The sequence below is a fragment of the Lissotriton helveticus genome, chromosome 7, assembly GCF_964261635.1.
Source record: "Lissotriton helveticus chromosome 7, aLisHel1.1, whole genome shotgun sequence".
Taxonomy (NCBI): domain Eukaryota; kingdom Metazoa; phylum Chordata; class Amphibia; order Caudata; family Salamandridae; genus Lissotriton; species Lissotriton helveticus.
In genome coordinates this window covers 433,255,654-433,278,816 of record NC_136068.1, presented here as the reverse complement: position 1 = coordinate 433,278,816, position 23,163 = coordinate 433,255,654, and the positions used below count along the sequence as shown (strand labels likewise).

General features: G+C 47.0%; 1 protein-coding gene across 1 annotated transcript in view; it reads right to left on the bottom strand.

Moving 5' to 3' along the window:
* Positions 1-23,163, bottom strand: part of LOC144768557 (uncharacterized) — a 258,342-nt gene that overhangs the window by 206,637 nt on the left and 28,542 nt on the right. Inside the window, exons 3-4 of the mRNA XM_078652330.1 lie at positions 7,372-7,453; positions 5,079-5,505 (exon numbers count right to left, since the gene is read on the bottom strand). Coding sequence (XP_078508456.1) covers positions 5,079-5,505; positions 7,372-7,453 — 509 coding nt within the window. The remainder of the gene's footprint in view (positions 1-5,078; positions 5,506-7,371; positions 7,454-23,163) is intronic.

Sequence of the window (23,163 nt, the reverse complement as noted above, 5' to 3'; positions counted from 1 at the left end):
CTCTCAGTCCACTATACATGTTTTGTTCTTCTGCAAATTTTATTATTTCTTGCTCAGAAGATGGATTTTGCCAATATTAAAAAGGTTAGGTCTGAGACAATGTCGGCCTATTTTTTTTTTATATTACAACTTTTGGATAAAAGACATTTTTACTTAATGTTTAGCAAAATATTTGAAGGGTGTGATCAGCACCCTAAAAACTATGTTATCCCCTTAGTTTTAATTGGTACATGAATTTTATTAATCCTTGTGTATGTATGGCTTTTTAAGGGAATTTATTCTGATGTGATTAGATTAATGATCTATCAACGATTTTGATATTGACATTCTCAATCCGCCAAATCAATGGACATGTAACACATGACTTTTATTCTTTTATGTACGATACCTTTATGATTTAAGTGTTTAAATCGAATAAAGCTTGTTTTGATTTGATTTGACATCTCAAATGACATCAGCCAATCTTTTTTTGTACACATTACTTTATGAACGGGTATGTCATTAGAGCTATGAAATAGCAAAATAGCTCACAATAATATAAAGCATCATTAATGCTATCATACAGACAATCCCTATATGTAAAACCAGCTTCTGGTATCTGCAACATTGGCCCTATACCATAAACTTCAAAGGTAGCCTAGTTCATGTTGAGTAACAACCACAGATAAAAGGGTACCCTCTACTGCACACGGTGTTCAATCTGTATACAACTGTTCAGAGAAAACCAAATTCCTCTAGATACTAAAACTCTGTTACATAACAAATCCCCTACTTCGGACAATTTTTACCCCTATCAAACCCCTCTCAGTTACCAAACCTACATTCAGAAATGAAGTGGGTATCAGTAGAAAAGTGGGTACTGTAAACAGTGTTTACACTATTGAGATGTTTAAGCTATACCACACTTTTTGCAGGCAGTCAAATACACAACAGAGTATTAAAAAGTACCTACTAAGAACAGTCCACACTCTTTGCATAACTTGTCCAAAGACAGACTATTCACTAAAAATAACACTGGACAGCAGTGCTAAAGTGCCCAGAGGCCTAAAACCACCAACATCATGTCAGACAAAAGTCTAGGAGAAAGGCAAAAAGTTTAGGGATGACCCTGCAAAAAGGGCCATGTCCAACACAACCCCCTTCCAACCAAAACGCAGGGTAGACCAATCACCACCTTGATGAGCTTCCCTGCCTTGGGCGATAGAACACGGACACTGGCCCGCAACTGCAGGGACACCCTCCAGTTCCACGCTACTCTGAACCCACGTGGTTCCCTCTGTCAAAGCTCTCCGGACCAACTATGCTACCCCACTGGTACTATCTAGCTGTCCAGGGTCAGGACCAGGCCCTAGGACACCCAGATGTCACAGGTCTTGCCAATCCACAGAGTGGGGGCAGGTAACCCCAGGCACATAGTACCCATTCTCCACTCTACTCGTCATCAAGGCAGTTCTAAACTGCCACTGATCCTCCAGCCCATAGTCCGCTCCCTCAAGCTGACCAGAAGTCACGGGCGAGGCTCTCCTGCCCCTACCTCTCCTTCTAGGCTCCACACTCTCCTCCTTTGAGAGGCACCCTCAGAACACAACTCTCACCAGCTGAAACTCCCTAACAGGATGCCAGCTCACTCAGACCCTCTGAGACTCTTGTCTTCAGAAAAACAAAGCACACAGCACAGTTCCTCCTCAAGCTGGGGGGACACAGCAAACAGCAAAGTCCCCTTAGTCCTCTTCCTCAGCAGAAACAGCAAAATGCAGGCCAGCCCTAGACACACTCGGGCAGTACTTCTCCTCAGTCTCTTCAGCTGATCTTTTGTGGCAGGGATTCCCCCTCGGTCACAAAGATTCCAAGTCTCCCAACCTAGGGTCTCAAACCTCAGGTTGCACCAGGGTACATATCACACCAGTAGCTACTATGTGGCATGCACCATTTCGAGAGATACCATTCCTTGTCTACAGCAGTAGGCCTTGTGCTGCAGACAGCTGTGAAGCTACCAGGCCTGGCTGGTATTTAACTTTTTCGTAATCACTTACCTCCGGGGTCTCTGATGTGTGAATTCCACCTGAGTCTGTAGACTGGGGCACCTATGCTTTGGCTTCTCTGAATGGTATTTCTCGAAATGGTGCACGCCACATAGTAGCTATGCAATGCCAATAGCTCAAACTTTCAGTAATGTGAGAGCTATTGTATTTCAAAGCAATAGCGGCACACGCGCTTTAGGTTAGGATGTTTACAGCTGAAACACGAATCCCGCGATTGAAAAAAAATAAAATAAAAACAAGCGGTTGCGAGTGTCCCAGCAGCTCCAAAAGTGAAATCGTGCTGAATGTAAACAAAGCACATCATCCTGCCTCAAGTAGGACAAACTCACTAAAGATTATAATGCTTACTGTGTAGGAACTGAAGTAAAGAGGCCAGTAGCCATAGGAGGATACAAATGACAACATGGCAGTACTAAGGAGGGACCAACAAGCCTATTCAGGCATCAGACAGCAGCATTTACGATGGACAAAGACATAAGCTAATGAAAAATATGGGCGGGCTTCTCCTCCGTACTGTACCTACAACAGATCGCCAGAGCAGCGCTTGCGCATTGCCTCAGGCTCGACCTAAAAAGTTAGGTAGAAAAGTAATATGATAGTTACCCGCCACTATGTAAACTATAAAACAAACTAACTCACTCATTGGATGATGCCAATAGTGATGTCTACAGTGCTGTCATAAATGATGCCATAGAACATGTCATGACTGATGTTATGTGTGAGGTGATAATCAGTGCATGGTGGCGGCACAAGTTAAAGTGAGCACGGCTAACTATTACTGGTGTTTTTTTAGTTCACAACATTAATGTTGTCACTGACACATACATATAACTATAATGTCACTTTAACCTTCGTTTTTTCGGTGTGTGTATATATTTTTTTACACATTTATATGTAATAATTCTAAGATAAATATTTGTTTTCTAAAGTTATAATTTTGAATACTTTTAAATACATAATATTACCTATGTAATCTTGATATACAGGGTCATGATATTTTGCAAATTATATTTTTGCAATTTACACTGTAAGTATGTAAACTAAATATTTAGGACCACAATATTTTTGTATTTTGGAGAAAAAAAAACAGGAGCTGTTGTGGAAATGTTAATGCTTAAAATACTGGGATGTAAAGGTTCTTCAAATCCCCATTATAATGTGTTTTGTTTGAGGCAGGTCTAAACAACTCCTAATTAACATACACGCATGACAAGATCAGTGTTGGGGGGCAAGCGATCTAAAGGAAATGTATTTGTTGGACCATAGGGGATTGCAACGATGGGAGAGCCCTGCCCCAGGGGAACAGGGAAAAAACATATTTCAGTTTGGTAACTTTGATTACAGTGGCAAATGGCATGGCTCGAGGGTTGCAGGGCTGGCGTGTGGAGGAGGTGGGGTGCAGGGGCAAGGGGGGCAGGATGGGTCGCAATGTAATTTTTTTTTTAAATAAGTACTTACCTTGCCGCTGGGTCCCACTTCTCTGCTCCTGCTCTCCTGTGTCAGACTCCAGGAACAGGAAGCACAACCAGGCTCCCCTGACCAATCACAATACTGCAATGCAGCGTTGCATTTGGTCTGAATGCTGTAATTCAGCCATGGACGGGCGGACCTGGACATGTTCTCCAAGCAGGCTGTAATGCAGTCTGCATGGGGAACACATACTGTTTTGGGTGGCCTGAGAGGGCTGGACAAACAGTCACTGTGCACTTAGGAGGGTTCTCCTACTTCTCCACTGCTCTGCAGCCTCGCCCCCTCATGCAAAGCTGCCGCAGCAGGAGATCAAAATAAAATGATAATAACATTGTTATTATCATTTTATTTTTACCTTTCTTTTACTGCTTCAAGGCAGTGGGGCGACGCTCCTCTGCCTTAGCAGAGGAGCGGGCCCCTGTTTGATTGACAAATCTTAGGTATCTGCTACTTTTGTGTCTCACCAAGAAACAACCAGAGGACCGCTTCAGTGCTTGGTGTGAAAACAAAAGGGTGTAACAGTGCGGACTTTTGCATTGCTTTTTCATAACTCAGAATGAGAGGTGATCTGAGAGGACCGCTTCAGTGCTTGGTGTGAAAACAAAAGGGTGTAACAGTGCAGACTTTTGCATTGCTTTTTCATAACTCAGAATGAGAGGTGATCTGTGGATATTTATGAGCCTGTGCATGAGATGGTCTGGTCTCTTGAGCTTAGCATCTCACATAAATAACTGATCCTTGATAGAGATGATGGTTAGCTGATGCATTACGCTGAGAAGGGGCTCTCCTTTGGTCACAATGGGGATTTGGGGGGCAGCCTAGTGGAGGGAGGTCTTCCCCCCCCGGGTCTTTGGGGAAGTGGTGCAGTCCAGAGGACTGCACTGTGGGTTTGGGCTACCTTTGGGCTATGGTATAGCCCAAATATAAAGATCCTCCGTGGTAGCATGGTGGCTGGCAGCTAGCATTAGCTTTTGTTCCCCTCCAGCCCGTTCCTTCAGTTAGGGTTCCAAACGAACTTATTTGAGGGTCTTTATATACAGGTGCACAAGGAGAGATGTGTTTCGGTTGTGATTTGATTCAGGTGCACTAATGGTTAGCTGAGAAGTTGCCATGATTTACAGAAGTTTATTGTTTGTGAGCTGAAGTTCAGCTGAAAGGGAACGGGTAGGAAGTTCACGCCTGGACGACATAGGAAGTTAAAAGATTAGGTAAGAAGTTCAATAAGGTTCAAAGGGTGGTTGAGGTAGGAAAATTGAATGGTTTTTGGAGGTCCCACTCTCCGTTGAGCAGCTCAGATGCAAGTATGTTATTCAAGATTGAAGATGTTATCGGGGGAGGGTTAATTTAGGGGTGGGGTAGTTTATCGTGGATGAGTAAAGATGTATAGTGAGGCAATAGTTTTGTATGGCAAAGGCCCACGTTATGTTGTAATGTGCACCTGTTTCAATAAAGCAGCCTTTTTCACATAACCCAGTTGTCAGTGGTCTGTGATGCCCCTCTTCCCCAAATAGTCAGTGCTAAAGTGGTGGTTATTGTAAGGTGTAAGGACAAATTCAGGCTCCTTACTTGGGTAATAAAATGTGGACATGGAGAACCCTTTAGAGGCCCCGGGGAGTGAATTGTCCTCCAAAGAACCATCCCCTGCGCCTGCAGGCTGCTGTCTTTCTGCACTTCGCCTCTGGGTACCTACAGCCAAGGTTAAATCTTCGATGCAGGTTTTATGGATGCTCCTGGGTTGTGCTCCGTCAGAGATTTGACTGTTAGAGGAAGGATGTTGGAGTGAGTCTTCGAGGCAAACCTCATTCATCGCTCCAGGCTGTGATCGTCCCAAACCTCGTCGTTGGGAGAGCAGGCAGGGAGATGCTTCTTCCCCAGAGGCATCACTGACGCTTCCATGTTGCAGCCCTCCCGAACTTCGTCTTTTTAAGGATGATACCCTCCGCAAGGTGACCCGGCTCCACTGCACGCTGAGATCCAAGGTGTTCGTAGATACCTAGAACAAGGTAAATTCATTGAAGAGGAGAGACTGAGCAACAGTACAAAATACCTCCTCACTTGCTATTTCCCACCTTAATGGTTTGCCTCTCTGTCCCTGTTCTGGCTTCCTTTGGTGCCTGCATGCTTCTGATTAAATGCTATCTATTCACTCAGGGTTTTGGGAGGATGGGCAGTCACATGACATTGTGTTTTATGAGACATATATTAGGTGCATGTACATAAGGACTGTCAATGGTGTACTGATTGAGTGTAAGTGGTGTGTCTTAGGTTGTGGTAATGTGCGAATCCTAAAACTAGCTATTCTCAATGGCAGTCACTTTGTAAGTGTGATATATAGCAGGGATTCCTGAAGAGATTAGGTCTGAGCCATAGTCTCTGTATGGTTTTGTGATTCGAGGTAGTATGTCGTTGCAGGGGATAAGAACAAGAACATTACGGGTGCCTTCTTGGGTTTTGTTATAGTAGTTAATGGGGAGTTGCTGTGACAGTTATTTTAAACTAGTTTTCTGTGGCTGGTGTTATATTAAGTATCATGATCTGTGTGTTACACAGGTGGTGTCAAAGGCGAGAAATTTGTAAATTTCGGTCTGTTCTGTGAACTGTTCTCAAAGCAATGATGTCATTGCCACTCTCTTAAATGTAAGAACACAGAAACAAATCTTGATCTGAAACAAACTGTAGTATTCTGTGTATTGTGCCTCTCAGGCACTTGTAGAAAGAACCTTGTTCTATGTACATTCTGTGCTCTGTTTTAGAATGTAAGCTTCCTGGCAGTTGACTGTTACTCCTGGCTGATGTCGCTGTTATTCTCTTGAGTAGAATAAACTCTTATTCTTACTACAATCTTGTTCACTTCCTTGAACAAATACTACAAAAATATTGGCGACGATGCTCAAGAGAAGATAAGGAACCAGCCTTCCTTTTCTTGTCACACCTGGAATGAAAATAGGCAATTTCGAAGTATTGCTGATCTTTAAAGCTAGTTTGAGGGCCTCCTCCTCAGTCAAGACTCTGCACATACACATAGATGTCAGGAGGCCAAGCCCAGATTACCACCTTAGGTAGAAGGAGCAAACACCTTGCTGCTGGGAAAGGCTCAATGTGCATGTCAGCCTATATTTAGTGCAGGAGGTGGGAGCGAAGCATGCATTAGGGTGATCGAAGCAAGAGATTGTGGGAACACATAAAGTGTCGTTTGTAAACCTTTCCGGAAAATATCCTGGAATGGTAACTCACTTGCACCTCAGAAGATGGAGATAGTCAGTTGACAGTTCTCCATGAAAAGCAAGATGGATTGCTGCCTTTATTTTCTGGAAGAAATATGTGAACTTGTGAAACCCCACTGAAAGGAATAGACAATCTGAAGAGAGTACATTAACCTCTCATCTCATCAATAAAGTATATCAGTTCACGGTTGGTAGACAACAGGTGATACCTTTCCAGCTCAGGATACATTTGATTAAGGCAGGGACAGGGAGTTAGGGATGTGGAAAATGATGTATGCTTTGTATTGGATGGGTGGCACTATAATTTCAAACCCTTTAATGGCACCAAGTCGCCATAAACTTGCGATAACGCCGGAGCGTAACCAAGCGCTTTATAAAATCCCAAAATAAAAAAATAACGTCAACTCTAGAGATGAGCAGGAATGGTGAAGAATGTGAAGGGTCTGGTCGCTGCCCTTCTGGGAGACCACAAACTAGTCCACGGGCTCGTCAAATGAGGAGCCTTCATTGTGTGCCCTCTCCTGCTAGAACGTCCTTATTTTCGTATCCTCAGCGTTCACATTCCTGCCCCCATATATTTCTGCACTATCCCACACTGCCAACCTCCCTCCTTGGGACACACTTCCTTAGGGTACCTCGATGCAGGAGAAGCTATCCTTTTCCAGGTCAGAGTCAGTGATGTCAGGTGAGCTCTTCGAAGGCACCTCCACTTCTTCCCTGTAACAGAAATACAACACTCAGCAACATGAGGTGCAACTAGACAAGACGCCGGTCGTGTAGTAAAGAATATTTTATGGTTGAGAAGCTAGTAGATTTGAAAGAGACTTCTATGGTAGGAAGATATTAGAATGGTTGGGAGAAATATATCTGGAGGTCGTGGGTGGTGTGATGGCTAATGGGAAGATAAAGGGAATCGAAAAATCCACAGACTCACTCTGAAGGCACACCTGTTCGAATTGGAGTCCTGCAGATGGCACCCAGTTTGCAAAGTTGTGGTCTCTGACGTGGTTATGTCTTAGGTTCACTGATGAGGCCCAGCGACGCTAAACCCAGTATGGGTTGGGAAACATCCTTTACAATGCAACTTTTACAACGCAGTGCCTTTACAACGCAACTTTTACAACGCAAACCATTACAACGCATTGCGCTGGGGGGCGCTCTAGGTTAGGGAATAGGTTTAATTTACTGTCCAACACCTTCCCTACTATCCACGGGGACTGGAGTTGGAATAGTAAATTAAACTATTCACTATCCAGCGCCCCAAAGCACTATGCGTTGTAATGGTATGCGTTGTAAAAACTGCGTTGTAAAAGCATGCGATGTAAAAGCATGTGTTGTAATGTCATACATCCGTCTGGGTTGCTTGTGTGCTGATTCAGAAGGGTTTGGCTTAGCAGTTCGAGCTAAACTATTCATATAGGAGCAGGGTCGAGACTGGTTTTGGATGCTCTCTGAATTAAAAATAATGGACCTGAATGAGGACCAAAGGACTGTCTGCGGCTGAGATCTGTTTGAAGAGATTTGACCTTTTGTGTCTTTTAAGGCATCCTGCCAACGGGCACTTACTGGCAGTGTACCCACACTTTAGCCGTACATTTCCACTGTCCACAATTTTAAAGGACATTCAACCCACATTTTACAGATAATTGTAGGTTGTACCCCAGAGTGTTTCTCTTTTAACTGGCTGCACCAGTTTGACACAGACAGCCACTCAGGTGGGGAAACCTCTTCTGTCTTGGAAGAGAACTCTAAATGCTCAGGATTTTTCCCTGCTATCTTAGCTACGGAAATAATTCAGTTGTAAATACTGTAATTATAGAGGGAAGAGCAGATGACAGCTTCCCAACACATACAAAATCTTTGCGCCTGCCAGGTTGCCTGTTTGGATGTGGGCTTTGATAGATTTCTGCTAATAGATGATAATACATTTCTCTCATGTACTTGAGAAAAGTTATTGGCTTTGAATAAAATCAATATGAAAAGATCTCTAGCTATCACCGTGGTCACTAGTACCTCAGCCTCTTGTATTCATCAAACCTTGCTGCGGGCTGACACTTGTAATGGCTTACAATGTCTTGCAATGCTGTTCACTGAATGTGTGTTCCCCAATGAATCATACAATGGTATAGTTGGGAAAAACTTGATGTACTTTTTAGCACGGAAACCTGGACTTGGAGGAGTCTGCACCTGATATAGTCTCTGCTTGTACACCAGCTACCAAGTTTTCCATCAGCCTCGACCTATGAGAAGAGCTTAGAGGGCTAGAGATGTTTTCTGATGTGTCATTTCACATAAAATCATTAAAGTTAAGGACCTTTTGCCAGGCAGACTAGCTCAGCTTCTCTATTATACTCTCCTTCAAGGATTCCCGTTGGTGGTAGTCCTCTAAACTCAAGAATTGACCTCACTGATACCTTTGGACATGTTGCTGTTTCTTCACTGCTACTTTTTAGCAGTAAGAGGGGCCGATTCACAGAACTATTCTGAGATAAAACCCTAAACTTACTACTTTTGGTAGTCACAGAAGGCATTTAGTAGTAGTAAAGTTAGGATTCCTAACTTTACTACTAGTAAACTGAGACAAAATCCTAACTTTATGACTCTCGGTATTCACAAAAGGCATTAATCCTAACTTTACTACTAGTAAACTGAGACAAAATCCTAACTTTATGACTCTCGGTATTCACAAAAGGCCTTTAGTAGTCGTAAAGTTAGGAATCCTAACTTTACTACTACCTAAATGCCTTCTGTGAATACCGAAAGTAGTACATTTAGGATTTTATTTCAGATTAGTGCTGTGATTCGGCCCCAGTGATTTTAACGTGTGGCTGATGGTTGATAGTAATGCTCCTGCAGCTGAACTGATTCATTCATTATTTGCACATAATTTAGTTCAATTTGCACATAAAAGTTCCATCAGCTTGATCTGATCTTCGTCCCTGAAATATCTGTGACATGTGGAAATATTGTTCCTCTACCCTGGACCAAACATCTTTTGATATATTTTATGTTTTTTATCCTGAGGTCAGCTGTAAATTCAGTACATCCTAGTAATACTTCACAACTGTGCAAATTTCGTTGGTGGGCAAAATTACCTTATGATGAGTTTACCAACCTCTTGTCTAAGAAAAAACTCTCTCTTAAGGAGAGTACTCCACAGGAGGACCTTGAAAATCTAGTCACTGTGATCTCATTCACATTGGGCGTGGTTTGACATCTTTCACCAAATTGTTCAAATCAAATTCACCTTTATGCTTGTTGATATAACACCCCCCATAAGAGACACCCAGATTGTTTGCACAAAACTAGAAAGACATTGGAGGGTGAACTATTCTATGAGGTCAAACTAAACCTACAGGCAGCGATGAAAAATTATAAAAATTTGAATCAAACATTTAAAACCAACCACTTCGCCACTAAGGCCTTTTCATCAAAGAATTTGGTTAAAAAGGCTTTCTTCTTCTTTTGTACTTTTACTTTCTGTCTATCTCAGAAGGATGAAAATAAGCAAAAATTGTGTAGTATGCTCTTTAATTTCCTTTAACCCCTTCCACACTCATGACGAGCTGGGCTCGTCATGAAGTAGCCTCCTGCTACGCTCATGACGAGCCCAGCTCGTCATGTAACATGTGTTTTTGTTGATTCCAGCACACAGCGGGAAAATGCATAGCATCGATGTGGTTAAGAGGGGAGCGTGGCCGAGATGATGGATGGATGAGACATGTTTCCCAGTCTCTCCGACCCTCGCTGCCGATCCGATCTGTGTCTACAGCCAAAACTAGGGTAATGTGAGCACACCATGGCCCCCACCCAAGCCCCCACCTCTCAGGTGTGTTCAGCTAGGGCAGCGACTGTGCATCACAGAGACGAATTTTGAGGTGAGCGGCCCAGCGACACCGCCACTGAGAGCAGGGGAGCATGAAGAAAGCAGCACGGCCTGATCGTGATGGAGCTGCACCCGTTGTGATCCCGCAAAGGGAGTGTGAGAAAGTGGCTCTGTATATACTGGACTAGGATGAAGTACAGTATGTATAGAGTCCACCAACCCCAGAGGTATAACAGAGGTTAAAGTCAGAACTGACCATCCTCTCCAAAGTGGTAGCTTGGTCAAGCAGTAAGGCAGTACCAGATGACAGTGTAAAGCATTTGTTGTACACACTCAGTCAGCAAAAGGGTTCACACACTCATGAACTGAACTCCAGGCCAATTGTTGTGATATCCTCAGATATAGTTGTTTTATTTTTAGAACCAACAGTTATAAAAATATACTTTTCAAGTTATGAGTACCCTCATGTAGATACTTTGCAAAAGAGCAATAAAGTTTGTGCACACAATAATTACAGGATAGATAGTAAGCAACACAGTTCTGAAACACACTCTAGCATTGAGTTCAAAGGGTTTTTCACAGATAAGTAAAGTTGATTACTTTATGGATTACTTTGGTAGTTCCAGGACTAGATCTTAGATTCAGTCCTGGGGTCTAAGCTGAAACCAGATTAGCAAAAACGTTTTAGTTACTGTGATGAATTTTCATAAATATAAAGCTGTTTTAAAAGTTCACACTTAGAAACTTTTCAATGTAAATCTGACAATGTTCTTCAATGGGAAGGAATTTAGGTTGCAGGTAAAGTATGATCACGTTACTTTTGTAACCCAGCACTGGTCTCCTAGGGCCAGCACTGGGGGCTTAACTCAAAACAGGTAGGTAATTGCGTTTCAGTATTTCGTACGATTTTTAAAGAATATTTGCAGTTTTCAAAAGTAGACACTTAGAAGAACTTTCATAGAAAAGCAGACAATGGGTTCTTATGAAGAAAATACAGATTACTAGTAAACCCACGAGGGATTACTTTTGCATTTCAGTACTGGGCTGAAAGGTACAGTGCTGGCTTCTCCCCTGATCACAGGTGAGTAGTTTGGATTTCGGACTTTGTTGATTTTATAGGAATATTTTCAGTTTTCAAAACTTCACACTGAATATTTTCGAGTCAAAAATGGATCAATGTTATCCAATGGCAGGTAAGTGAGTTACCGGTTTCCAGGTGAGTACTTGGTTGGTGAAGTTAAGGTTCTGGGTATAGAGTCAGGGGTCCCCCAGGGTCAGGTGAGTACAGTTAGTTCAGTCCCAGCGGCACAGGGGCGGCCGGGTGCAGACGTAGGTAGGCCAATGATATCCAATGAGGGAAAGGGGGCCTTCGGTTGGTGGCTGATGGCTAGCAGGCCATGGGGCTCTGGGAGCTGGGCTCCTGGTCACTTGCTCAGAGCAAGGGGGGAAGTAGGATAGGACAAAGGGATCACAGGCAGCTGCACTCGGACGGCTGGCTGCAGGGTGCTTTTGAGCCGTCGGGTGCTCAATTTTATCCAATGAGAATCTTGAAGAGGGAACAAAGGCTGCAGGCTCGGGACGGAGACTCTCCAGGGGCGACCAGCACTTTGAGAGGTAAGTTGGGATGTTGGAGCACAGGTTGGTGGTACCCCAAAGGGAGGCACAGGGGGCCGCGGGGCGCCGAGTGCAGGGGTGTCTTTAGTGGTCGGAAAAGCTTACCCTCGGCTGGTCGCGGTTGGGTTGGCCCCTGGTTCTGAGTCTGCAGGCGTCGGCTGGTTCGTCGAGGAGGGTCTTTGGGCACTGGACTTCGGGTCCCAGTCGCTGGGGGGACGTCCTCGTGGTCTTGGTTCGGGTTGGCCCGGCCCGGGCTCGGCTGGTGCAGAGTGGGCTGGTCCGGAGCTTCCTGGTGAGCACCAGGTGGGTTGTTGCAGCAGAGCCTCTGCTGATGGGAGTCCCAATCTTCGAGAGGGTCAAGGCAGGCAGGTCTTCTGGGTGTCCCAAGGTTGCTGTCCGCGGAGGTCGCCAGGATTAGGCAGGAGCAGGTTCCAGGAACAACAGGCTGGTAGGGCTGGGGCCAAGTCAGTTGATGTTGTCCTGTTAGCAGCTGCGCGGCGGGTCTTCTTGTCTTGATCTTCTTTCTTCTTTTTGATATCGGGATCTAAGGAAGGAAGGTTCAGGGAGCCCCTAACTACTAAATTTAGGGGTGTTACAGGTAGGGCAAGACAGGGACCAATGGGTCCCTGTCCGGTGGTGAGTACACCCCCTAGCCTGCTCCTGTCCTGTGGGAGGGGGGCAGACGCCTAGCTGGGATTGGGCAGGGCTCCCCATCTACAAGATGGCCGGGGCCCGGGGTCGTGCTTCACCTCGCCTCCCCCACCTGAGGGGTGGGGTTGGCACAGGCTGGCACACCCCCCTTCCTGACATAGTTTTTCCCTCCAGTCTTCCCGCCAGAGAGGGGGTCAGGACGGTTGGGGCTGGTTGCTGGGCACAGCAAATGGTCTGGAGATGCTCACAGAGGCGGTATGCCTTTGAAACTTCCCCCTGCCCATCCTGGGGGAGGAGACCTAGCACCTTGCCCAGGATGTGCATTGTTGCAGGCCCAGGAGAGCGGGGCTCTCCTACCCAGGGGTACAGCAACATGTCTGCTGTGTGGCAGCCTCTGCAGCCACTCAGCCAGACGTGGATTGTAGGTTAGGTTTTCAGGGGGGCATCTCTAAGATGCCCTCTGGTGCATTTTACATTAAATCTCACACTGGCATCAGTGTGGGTTTAATGTTCTGAGAAGTTTGGTACCAAACTTGTCAGTCTTCAGTGTAGCCATTATGGTGCTGTGGAGTTCGTAATGACAACCTCCAAGCACCATATGCTCTTAATGGCATCACTGCACTTACAGTGCCCAAGAATGGTCCTGGGTACTGTAGGGGCACAGGGCTCATGCACCTGTGCCCACACCACTGGCATAGGGCACCCAGCTAGAGGGGTGACTGATGTATGCCAGGGCAGTGGGTCTTAGGGCATGGCACACAGGGATGTGTGCCATGTCGACTCTTTGTTTAGTTCTGTACCAAGGCACTCACCCTGCAAAGGCAGTGTGTGGGTACCAAGGTACAGGGCCCCTAAGGGTGGCACAATAAGTGCTGCAGCCCTTAGGGGTCTTCTCTGGTCACCATGCCCTGGGTACGTAGGGTACCATTTACTAGGGGCGGATAGGTGGCCAGAGATGCAAATTGGGTTGTGTTTCAACACAGTTTTTAGGTAAGGAACACAGGCCCTGGGTACCTGGTTGGCAGGAGCCCAGGGCACACTCAGTCAAAGAACATAAGCAGTTCAGAAAAAAGTGGGGGCATACCAATGCAAGAAAGATGGCACTTTCTCACACAACCCCCCCCCCCCCCAAATGAAAGGTGATGAGACTAACCTTGCCCTAGGGAGTCTTCATTGTCTAAGTGGAAGAACCTGGAAAGTCCATCTGCATTGGCATGGGCAGTCCCTGGTCGGTGTTCCACTTCAAAGTCCATTCCCTTTAGGGAGATGGACCATCTCAGTAGTTTTAGATTTTCCCCTTTCATCTGAATTAGCCATCTGAGAAGTCTGTGGTCTGTTTGAACCAGGAAGTGAGTTCCAAACAGGTAGGGCCTCAACTTCTTCAGGGACCAAACCACAGCAAAGGGCTCCCTCTCAATGGCACTCCAACGCTGCTCTCTGGGGAGTAGCCTCCTGCTTATAAAAGCAACAGGTTGGTCTTGGCCTTCCTCATTGGCCTGGGAGAGGACCGCTCCTATCCCCAGCTCTGAGGCATCAGTCTGCACTATAAACTGCTTGGAGTAGTCTGGTGCTTTTAGAATGGGTGCTGAGCACATTGCTTCTTTCAGGGTGTCAAAAGCCTTTTGGCAGCTAACAGTCCAGTTCACTTTCTTGGGCATTTTATTGGAGGTGAGTTCTGTGAAGGGGGTCACAATGGACCCATATCCCTTCACAAACTTTCTGTAGTACCCAGTCAAGCCAAGGAATGCCATGACTTGGGTCTGGGTGGTTGGAGCTGCCCAGTCCAGAATGCTCTGGATCTTGGGCTGTAAGGGCTGGGCCTGGCCTCCACCAACAAGGTGGCCCAAGTACACCACAGTGCCCTGCCCTATCTGGCATTTGGATGCCTTGATAGTCAGTCCTGCAGATTGCAGGGCTTGTAGAGCATTCCCAAGGTGGATCAGGTGATCCTGCCAGGTGGAGCTGAAGACAGCAATATCATCAAGATAGGCTGCACTAAAGGATTCCAACCCAGTCAGGACTTGGTTCACCAACCTCTGGAAGGTGGCAGGGGCATTCTTTAACCCAAAAGGCATTACAGTAAACTGATAGTGCCCATCAGGGGTGGAGAATGCCGTTTTCTCTTTTGCTCCTGGGGCCATGCCAATTTGCCAGTACCCTGCAGTTAAGTCAAAGGTGCTTAGGAAGTTGGCTGCCCCTAGTTTGTCTATCAACTCATCTGCTCTTTGAATAGGGTGAGCATCTGTCTTGGTGACAGAGTTGAGCCCTCTGTAGTCCACACAGAACCTCATCTCTCTCTTTCCACCCTGTTGATGAGGTTCAGGGACCAGCACCACTGGGCTAGCACAGGGGCTCTCAGGAGGTTCAATCACCCCTAGTTCCAGCATCTTGCTGACTTCATTTTTTATGCTTTCCTTGACTTGGTCTGATTGTCGATAGATTTTGTTTTTGGCAGGGTTACTGTCATCAGTGTCCACATCATGGGTACACCAGCTAGTCTCACCAGGGGTCAAGGAAAAGAGGCTAGCAAACTGTTGTAAGACTTGCTTGCAGTCAGCCTGCTGTTGGGGAGTGAGGGTGTCTGAAAAGACTACTCCATCCACTGACCCATCTTTTGGGCTGGAAGAGAGAGATCAGGGAGAGGCTCACTCTCTGCTTCCTGTTCCTCATCAGTTACCATCAGCATGGTGAGGTCAGCCCTGTCATTGTAGAGTTTGAGGCGGTTTACATGGATAATCCTTTTGGGTGTCCTGCTAATGCCCAGGTCCACTAAGTAAGTGACCTCACTCTTTTTTCTCCAGGATAGGGTAAGGGCCACTCCATCTGTCTTGGAGAACCCTTGGTGCCACTGGCTCCAAGCCTCACACCTGTTGCCCAGGTTGAAATTCAACCATGACAGCTTTTTGGTCATACCAGTGCTTCTGCAGCTCCTGGCTGGCCTCAGGATTTTTGGATGCCTTATCCATGTACTCAGCCATTCTGGACCTTAGGCCAAGCACATAGTCCATAATGCTTTGTTTGGGCTCTTGGAGAGGCCTCTCCCAACCCTCTTTCACACGACAAAGTGGTCCCCTCACAGGGTAGCCAAACAGAAGCTCAAAGGGTGAAAACCCCACTCCCTTCTGAGGCACTTCCCTATAAGCGAAAAGCAGGCATGGCAACAGGACATCCCATCTCCTTTCGAGTATTTCAGGGAGTCACATAATCATACCTTTCAATGTCTTGTTGAACCTCTCAACAAGACTATTGGTTTGTGGGTGGTAGGGGGTCGTGAACTTGTACTGGACCTCACACTCCTTCCACATATGTTTCAGGTAAGCAGATATGAAGTGGGTACCCCTGTCTGAAACCACCTCCTTAGGAAACCCTACCCTGGTGAAGAAACCCAGGCGGGCTTTAGCAACTGCAGGAACTGCAGTCACCCTAAGGGGAATTGCCTCAGGGTACCTAGTGTGATGATCCACTACCACTAGAATTAATTTGTTCCCTGAGGCTGTGGGAGGTTCCAGTGGACCCACAATGTCCACACCTTCCCTTTCAAAGTGTATCCCCACCACTGGTAGTAGTATCAGGGGGGGCTTTGGTTTGCCACCTGTCTTGCCACTGGCCTGACAGGTAACACAAGAGCTCAAAAACTCGTTTACTTTTTGATTCATCTGGGGCCAGGAGAAATGACTAACTAGTCTTTCCCAAGTCTTGGTCCAGCTAGGGGAATGTCATGAGCTAAAGTTAGGAGGAACTCCCTGTACTTCTGTGGCACTACCACCCTCCTGGTCGCTCCAGGTTTGGGGTCTCTTGCCTCAGCATACAGTAATCCCTCTTCCCAATAGGCTCTGTGGGCACCACTGACATCTCCCTTGGCTTCTGAAACAGCTTACTTGCTCAGGCTCTCAAGAGTAGAGCATTCTCGCTGGCCCGGGCACAGCTCTTCCCTAGTGGGTCCCCCTGGGCCTAGGAGTCCAACCTGGTAAGGCTCAAGCTCCATGGGCTCAGTTCCCTCTAGGGTTTCCAAGTCCTCTCCCTGAGGAGGGGGGTCTTGAGAGGTATGCTGTGTAGAAGCTGGTTCCCCAGTCTTCTTGCTTTTTCTCTTGGTTGGTTGGGCCATATTTTCAGGCTCCAAACCTACTTGTTCACCTGGCTTTTTGCTCTGTGCTCTGGTTTGCACACACACCAGTCTAGGGATACCCAGCATGGCTGCATGGGTTACTTGCTCAACCTCAGTCCAGGCTGAGGTCTCCAGATTCCAGATCATTTCCAAGCAGACAGTCAGCTGGTAGTTGTGGAGAGACCACTACTAGTTTTAGGCCAGAAACCTCCCCCCAATTCAATGTCACCATAGCCATAGGGCGTTGGGTGGTAATGCTGTCAGCATTGGTGACTGGGTAGGTTTTCCCAATCAGGTATTTCTCTGGGGAAACCAGCATTTCCTTCACCATAGTGATGCTGGCACCTGTATCACTCAGGGCTTCTACTTTAGTTCCATTAATGGAGGGATATTGTAAATACGTTTTACAGTTGGGTGGCCACCCAGCTACACTGGCAAACTCCATATCCCCCAAGGAGACTAGACTAGCTTGAGTGTATTCCCAGACTTGCTCTGGACACTCCTCTGATCCCATCTGTAGATTTACTGTCCCTGGAGTAGCTGGAGTGGGTGCCTTAGGGGCTTTGTTGTAGGGGCAGTTCTTATTTGCAGTTAAATGTCCCAATGTCTTACAGTTGTTACAATAGGCCTTGTTAGGATCAAAGTTTCTTCTACGGTAGGGCTGAGGCACATAGGGAGTAGTTTGGGACCCACCCACCTGCACAGGTTTTTGGTGCCCTTTGGAAGACTCAGACTTTTTATCTTGGGGATTCTAGCCACCTTTCCCCTGGGGAGGTTTTGTGACTACTTTCTTTTGGTCACCCCCAGTGGTTGTCCTTGTCACCCGAGTCTTGACCCAGTGGTCTGCCCCCTTTTCCAATTCTTGGGGAGAAATTAGACCGAGGTCTACCAAATGCTGATGAAACTTTTCATTTGTGCAATTACTCAAAATGTGTTCCTTCATAAACAAATTATAAAGTCCAGTAAAATCATGCACATTGTGTCCAGTTAACCGACCATCCAGTGTCTTTGCTGAGTAGTCTACAAAATCTATCCAGGATTGGGTCTGGGTTTTGTGAGCCCCCCTGAACCTAATTATATACTCCTCAGTAGTAGTTCCAAAGCCCTCAATCAGAGTTTTCTTCATGAGGTCATAGGACCCTGCATCTGGCCCAGAGAGGGTCAGAAGTCTGTCTCTGCAATTACCAGAGAACAGTTCCCAGAGGAGTGCCCCCCAGAGATTTCTTTAGTTGTCTGATATCACAAGCCCTCTCAAAGGCTGTGAACCACTTGGTGATGTCATCACCTTCCTCAAATTTAGGGACAATGCCTTTGGGGATTTTAGGATCATAAGATTGCTCTCTATCCTTGTTATTGGTATTGCTGCCACCAGAGATGGGGGCTAGGCCCATCTCTTTTCTTTATTTTTCTAGAGCCAGGAGTCTGGTCTCTAGGTCTAATCTCTTGGCCAACTTTGCTAGGAAGTTGTCCTCTTCACTGGTGCTTTCCCCAATGTATTCCCTGGGGCCTAGTCCACCTGTGTGGTTCCTAGGCTCCCAGAGGCTGACTCTTGGAATCAAGGGTACAGGGACCCCCTCTTCCCTAGGAGTGATGGGGGGATCCTCAGTGTTATCCTCCTCATCCACTACTTCTTCCACTGGCTGGGTGACACCCTGCTCAGAGGGGTGGTCTTTTGCATACTCAGCCAGTGTTTGGTTGGATGCAGACCTACAGTTATTTTCTTTACTTTGCATAGGGCCTTCAATTCCTTGAAGTCCAGGTGCAAGTAGGGTGTAAGGTGGAGTTCCTCCACCAGATTTGTATTATCTTCACTAATAGCTGTTTTTTTTTTTAGACATTGTAACCTGATAGTTCTAACCCTCTACCCTAGCTTGTAGTGACTTTTATTTTTTGAAAAATTCTAATGGAACTTAAGAAAGGCCCTATTAGACTTTTAGTATTTTTGGAAAAAGACCAATTTCAGAATTCTAAAGGCAACTTATGTGTTCTGTCGTGTGATCAGATGGTAACCAAGTAGTCCAACAAATGCAAGTTTGTATCCCACCGCTGATCCACCAATGTGAGAAAGTGGCTCTGTATATACTGGACTAGGATGAAGTACAGTATGTATAGAGACCACCAACCCCAGAGGTATAAGAGAGGTTAAAGTCAGAACTGACCTTACTCTCCAAAGTGGTAGCTTGGTCGAGCAGTAAGGCAGTACCAGAGGACAGTGTAAAGCATTTGTTGTACACACTCAGTCAACAAAAGGTTTCATACACTCAAGAAATGAACTCCAGGCCAATTGTTGTTATATCCTCAGATATAGTTGTTTTATTTTTAGAACCAACAGTTATAAAAATATACTTTTCAAGTTATGAGTACTCTCATGTAGATACTTTGCAAAAGAGCAATAAAGTTTGTGCACACTATAATTACAGGATAGATAGTAAGCAACACAGTTCTGAAACACATTCTAGCATTGAGCTAAATGGGTTTTCCACAGATAAGTACAGTTGATTACTTTATGGATTACTTTGGTAGTTCCAGGACCAGATCTTAGATTTAGTCCTGGGGTCTAAGCTGAAACCAGATTAGCAAAAACGTTTTAGTTACTGTGATGAATTTTCATGAATATAAAGCTGTTTTAAAAGTTCACACTTAGAAACTTTTCAATGTAAATCTGACGATGCTATTCAATGGGAAGAAATTCAGGTTGCAGGTAAACTATGATCGCGTTACTTTTGTAACCCAGTACTGGTCTCCTAGGGCCAGCACTGGGGGCTTAACTCAAAACAGGTAGGTAATTGCGCTTCAGTATTCCGTACGATTTTTAAAGAATATTGCAGTTTTCAGAAGTAGACACTTAGAAGAAATTTCATTGAAAAGCAGACAATGGGTTCCTATGGAGAAAATACAGATTACTAGTAAACCCACTAGGGATTACTTTTGCGGTTCAGTACTGGGCTGAAAGGTACAGTACTGGCTTCTCCCCTGATCACAGGTGAGTACTTTGGATTTCGGACTTTGTTGATTTTATAGCAATATTTTCAGTTTTCAAAACTTCACACTGAAAATTTTCGAGTCAAAAATGGGTCAATGTTATCCAATGGCAGGTAAGTGAGTTACCGGTTTCCAGGTGAGTACTTGGTTGGTGAAATTAAGGTTCTGGGTATAGACTCAGGGGTCCCACAGGGTCAGGTGAGTACAGTTAGTTCAGTCCCAGTGGCACAGGGGCGGCCGGGTGCAGAGGTAGATAGGCCCAATAATATCCAATGAGGGAAAGGGGGCCTTCGGTTGGTGGCTGATGGCTAGCAGGCCATGGGGCTCTGGGAGCTGGGCTCCTGGTCACTTGCTCAGAGCATGGGGAAGTAGGATAGGACAAAGGGGTCACAGCCATAGGCACTCGGGCGGCTGGGTGCAGGGTGCTTTTGAGCCGTCGGGCGCTCTATGTTATCCAATGAGGATCTTGAAGAGGGAACAAAGGCTGCAGGCTCGGGGATGGAGACTATCCAGGGGCAACCAGCACTTCCAAAGGTAAGTTGGGATGTTGGAGCACAGGTAGGTACCCCAAAGTGAGGCACAGGGGGCCGCGGGGCGCCGGGTGCAAGGGTGTCTTTGTTGGTCGGAAAAGCTTACCCTCGGCTGGTCGCAGTTGGGGTGGCCCCTGGTTCTGAGTCTGCAGGCTTCGGCTGGTTCATCGAGGAGGGTCTTTGGGCACTGGACTTAGGGTCCCAGTCGCCGGGGGACGTCCTCGTGGTCTGGGTTTGGGTTGGCCCGGCCCGGGCTCGGCAGGTGCAAAGTGGGCTGGTCCGGAGCTTCCTGGTGAGCACCAGGTGGGTTGTTGCAGCAGAGCCTCTGCTGATGGGAGTCCCAATCTTCGAGAGGGTCAAGGCAGGCAGGTCCTCTGGGTGTCTCAAGGTTGCGGACCGCGGAGGTCGCCGGGATTAGGCAGGAGCAGGTTCCAGGATCAACAGGCTGGGGGGCTTGGGCCAAGTCAGTTGTTGTTGTCCTGTTGTTAGCAGCTGCTCGGCGGGTCTTCTTCTTCTTGATCTTCTTTCTTCTTTTTGATATCGGGATCTGAGGAAGGTAGGTTCAGGGAGCCCCTAAAAACTAAATTTAGGGGCGTTACAGGTAGGGCAAGGACAGGGACCAATAGGTCCCTGTCCTGGGTTAAGTACACCCCCTAGCCTGCTCCTCTCCTGTGGGAGGGGGGCAGGAGCCTAGCTGGGATTGGGCAGGGCTCCCCATCGACAAGATGGCCGGGGCCCGGGGTCGTGCTTCACCTCGCCTCCCCCACCTGAGGGGTGGGGTTGGCACAGGCTGGCACCCCCCCCTTCCTGACATAGTTTTTCCCTCCAGTCTTCCCGCCAGAGTGGGGGTCAGGACTGTTGGGGGCTGGTTGCTGGGTACAGCAAATGGTCTGGAGAAGCTCACAGAGGTGGTATGCCTTTGAAGCTTCCCCCTGCCCATCCTGGGGGAGGAACCTAGCAACTCGCCCAGGATGTGCATTAAATCTCACACAGGCATCAGTGTGGGTGTAATTTGCTGAGAAGTTTGGTACCAAACTTGTCAGTCTTCAGGGGAGCCATTATGGTGCTGTGGAGTTCGTAATGACAACCTCCAAACACCATATTCTCTTAATGGCATCACTGCACTTACAGTGCCCAGGAATGGCCCTGGGTACTGTAGGGGCACAGGGCTCTTGCACATGTGCCCACACCACTGGCACAGGGCACCCAGCTAGAGGGGTGACTGATGTATGCCAGGGCAGTGGGTCTGTGGACAGGGATGTGTGCCATGTCGACTCTTTGTTTAGTTCTGTACCTAGGCACTCACCCTGAAAAGGCAGTGTGTGGGTACCAAGGTACAGGGCCCCTAAGGGTGGCAGAATAAGTGCTGCAGCCCTTAGGGGTCCTCTCTAGTCACCATGCCCTGGGTACCTAGGGTACCATTTACCAGGAGCTGATAGGTGGCCAGAGATGCCAATTAGGTTTTGTTTCAACACAGTTTTTAGGGAAGGAACACAGGCCCTGCGTACCTGGTTGGCAGGAGCCCAGGGCACACTCAGTCAAACCACATCAGCAGTTTAGAAAAAAGTGGGGGCATACCTATGCAAGAAAGATGGCACTTTCTCACAAGGAGATACTCCCATACCCCACACATACCTGGCTACGCCACCAAGGTGAGCTGAGGGAGGCCTCGCCATGTTGAACACACACCTGGGAGCAGAGAGTGTGTGCAGCGTCCTGACACCAACGACCAGCCTGTATTCCCTGTTTGGCACTCATGGCCTGCCCGGGCCGAAGAACACGAGAGGAACCGCAGGCAATCCTCCTGCAGGCTGGAGCAGGAGGAACCCAGGCCCTGCCTGCAGACATCACAGAGATCGCCTTTAGAGGCAAGCTACCTGTGGTGTAGGGAGCTGCACCCTCCCCTCCAGTGATGACCAGGACACAAGGGTGTGTTACAGATGCTTTTTCTTTCTTTATTTATTTCCTCCAAGGGGACAGCCGACATGGGGGCCCTTGCTCAGCGATCGGGAATGCCGTTCGCGTCACGTTACTCCCACAATCCTTTGCGGTGAGTCAAGTGACACGGAACGACTAGACCAAGACACTACACATCTTCCCCCTTAACAACAATGGTAAATAGAACTGTGGCAGAAGAGAAAGAGAGAGAGAGAGAGATAGGGAGAGAGAGAGAGAGAGAGAGAGAGATAGGGAGAACGAGAGAGATAAAAAATTTTCACAACTGGAATTCGCTGAATCGTTTCGGGTACTTCACTGTACGGCCCTTGCGGGTGTGCTTGACGGATGCCTGGTTGCCTTGCTCTCGTCCTCCACAGCCTCCATCTGTCTTCATACTCTCCTCCGGTTCTATGGTTTGGGTATCAGAAGTCTCTTGCGGGTTGCTCACGACATCAGTGTCCTGGCTGGGCAGGCCCCGTGCATGTCGCTCGGATGTCTGTACTTCTGCATTTGCTATGGAGCTGTTCTCGTTCCTGCTGGTAGCCTCCATGTCTTCACCCACTGGTTCTGTGGTCAGTGTTGCAGACCCGGTAGTGCTGTTGCTTTGTTCAGGATCACTGTTGCTACTGTCCATGCACCACTGAAGGATTTTATTGCACCTGACCATTCTGGATTGTGACCACACCTTGCAGTCGCTCAACAAAGCTGAACGTGTGTATGACTCCACTACCTGTATTGGTTCACTGAATTTGCTGTCTCCTTTTTGTCCTGGGTGACCCTT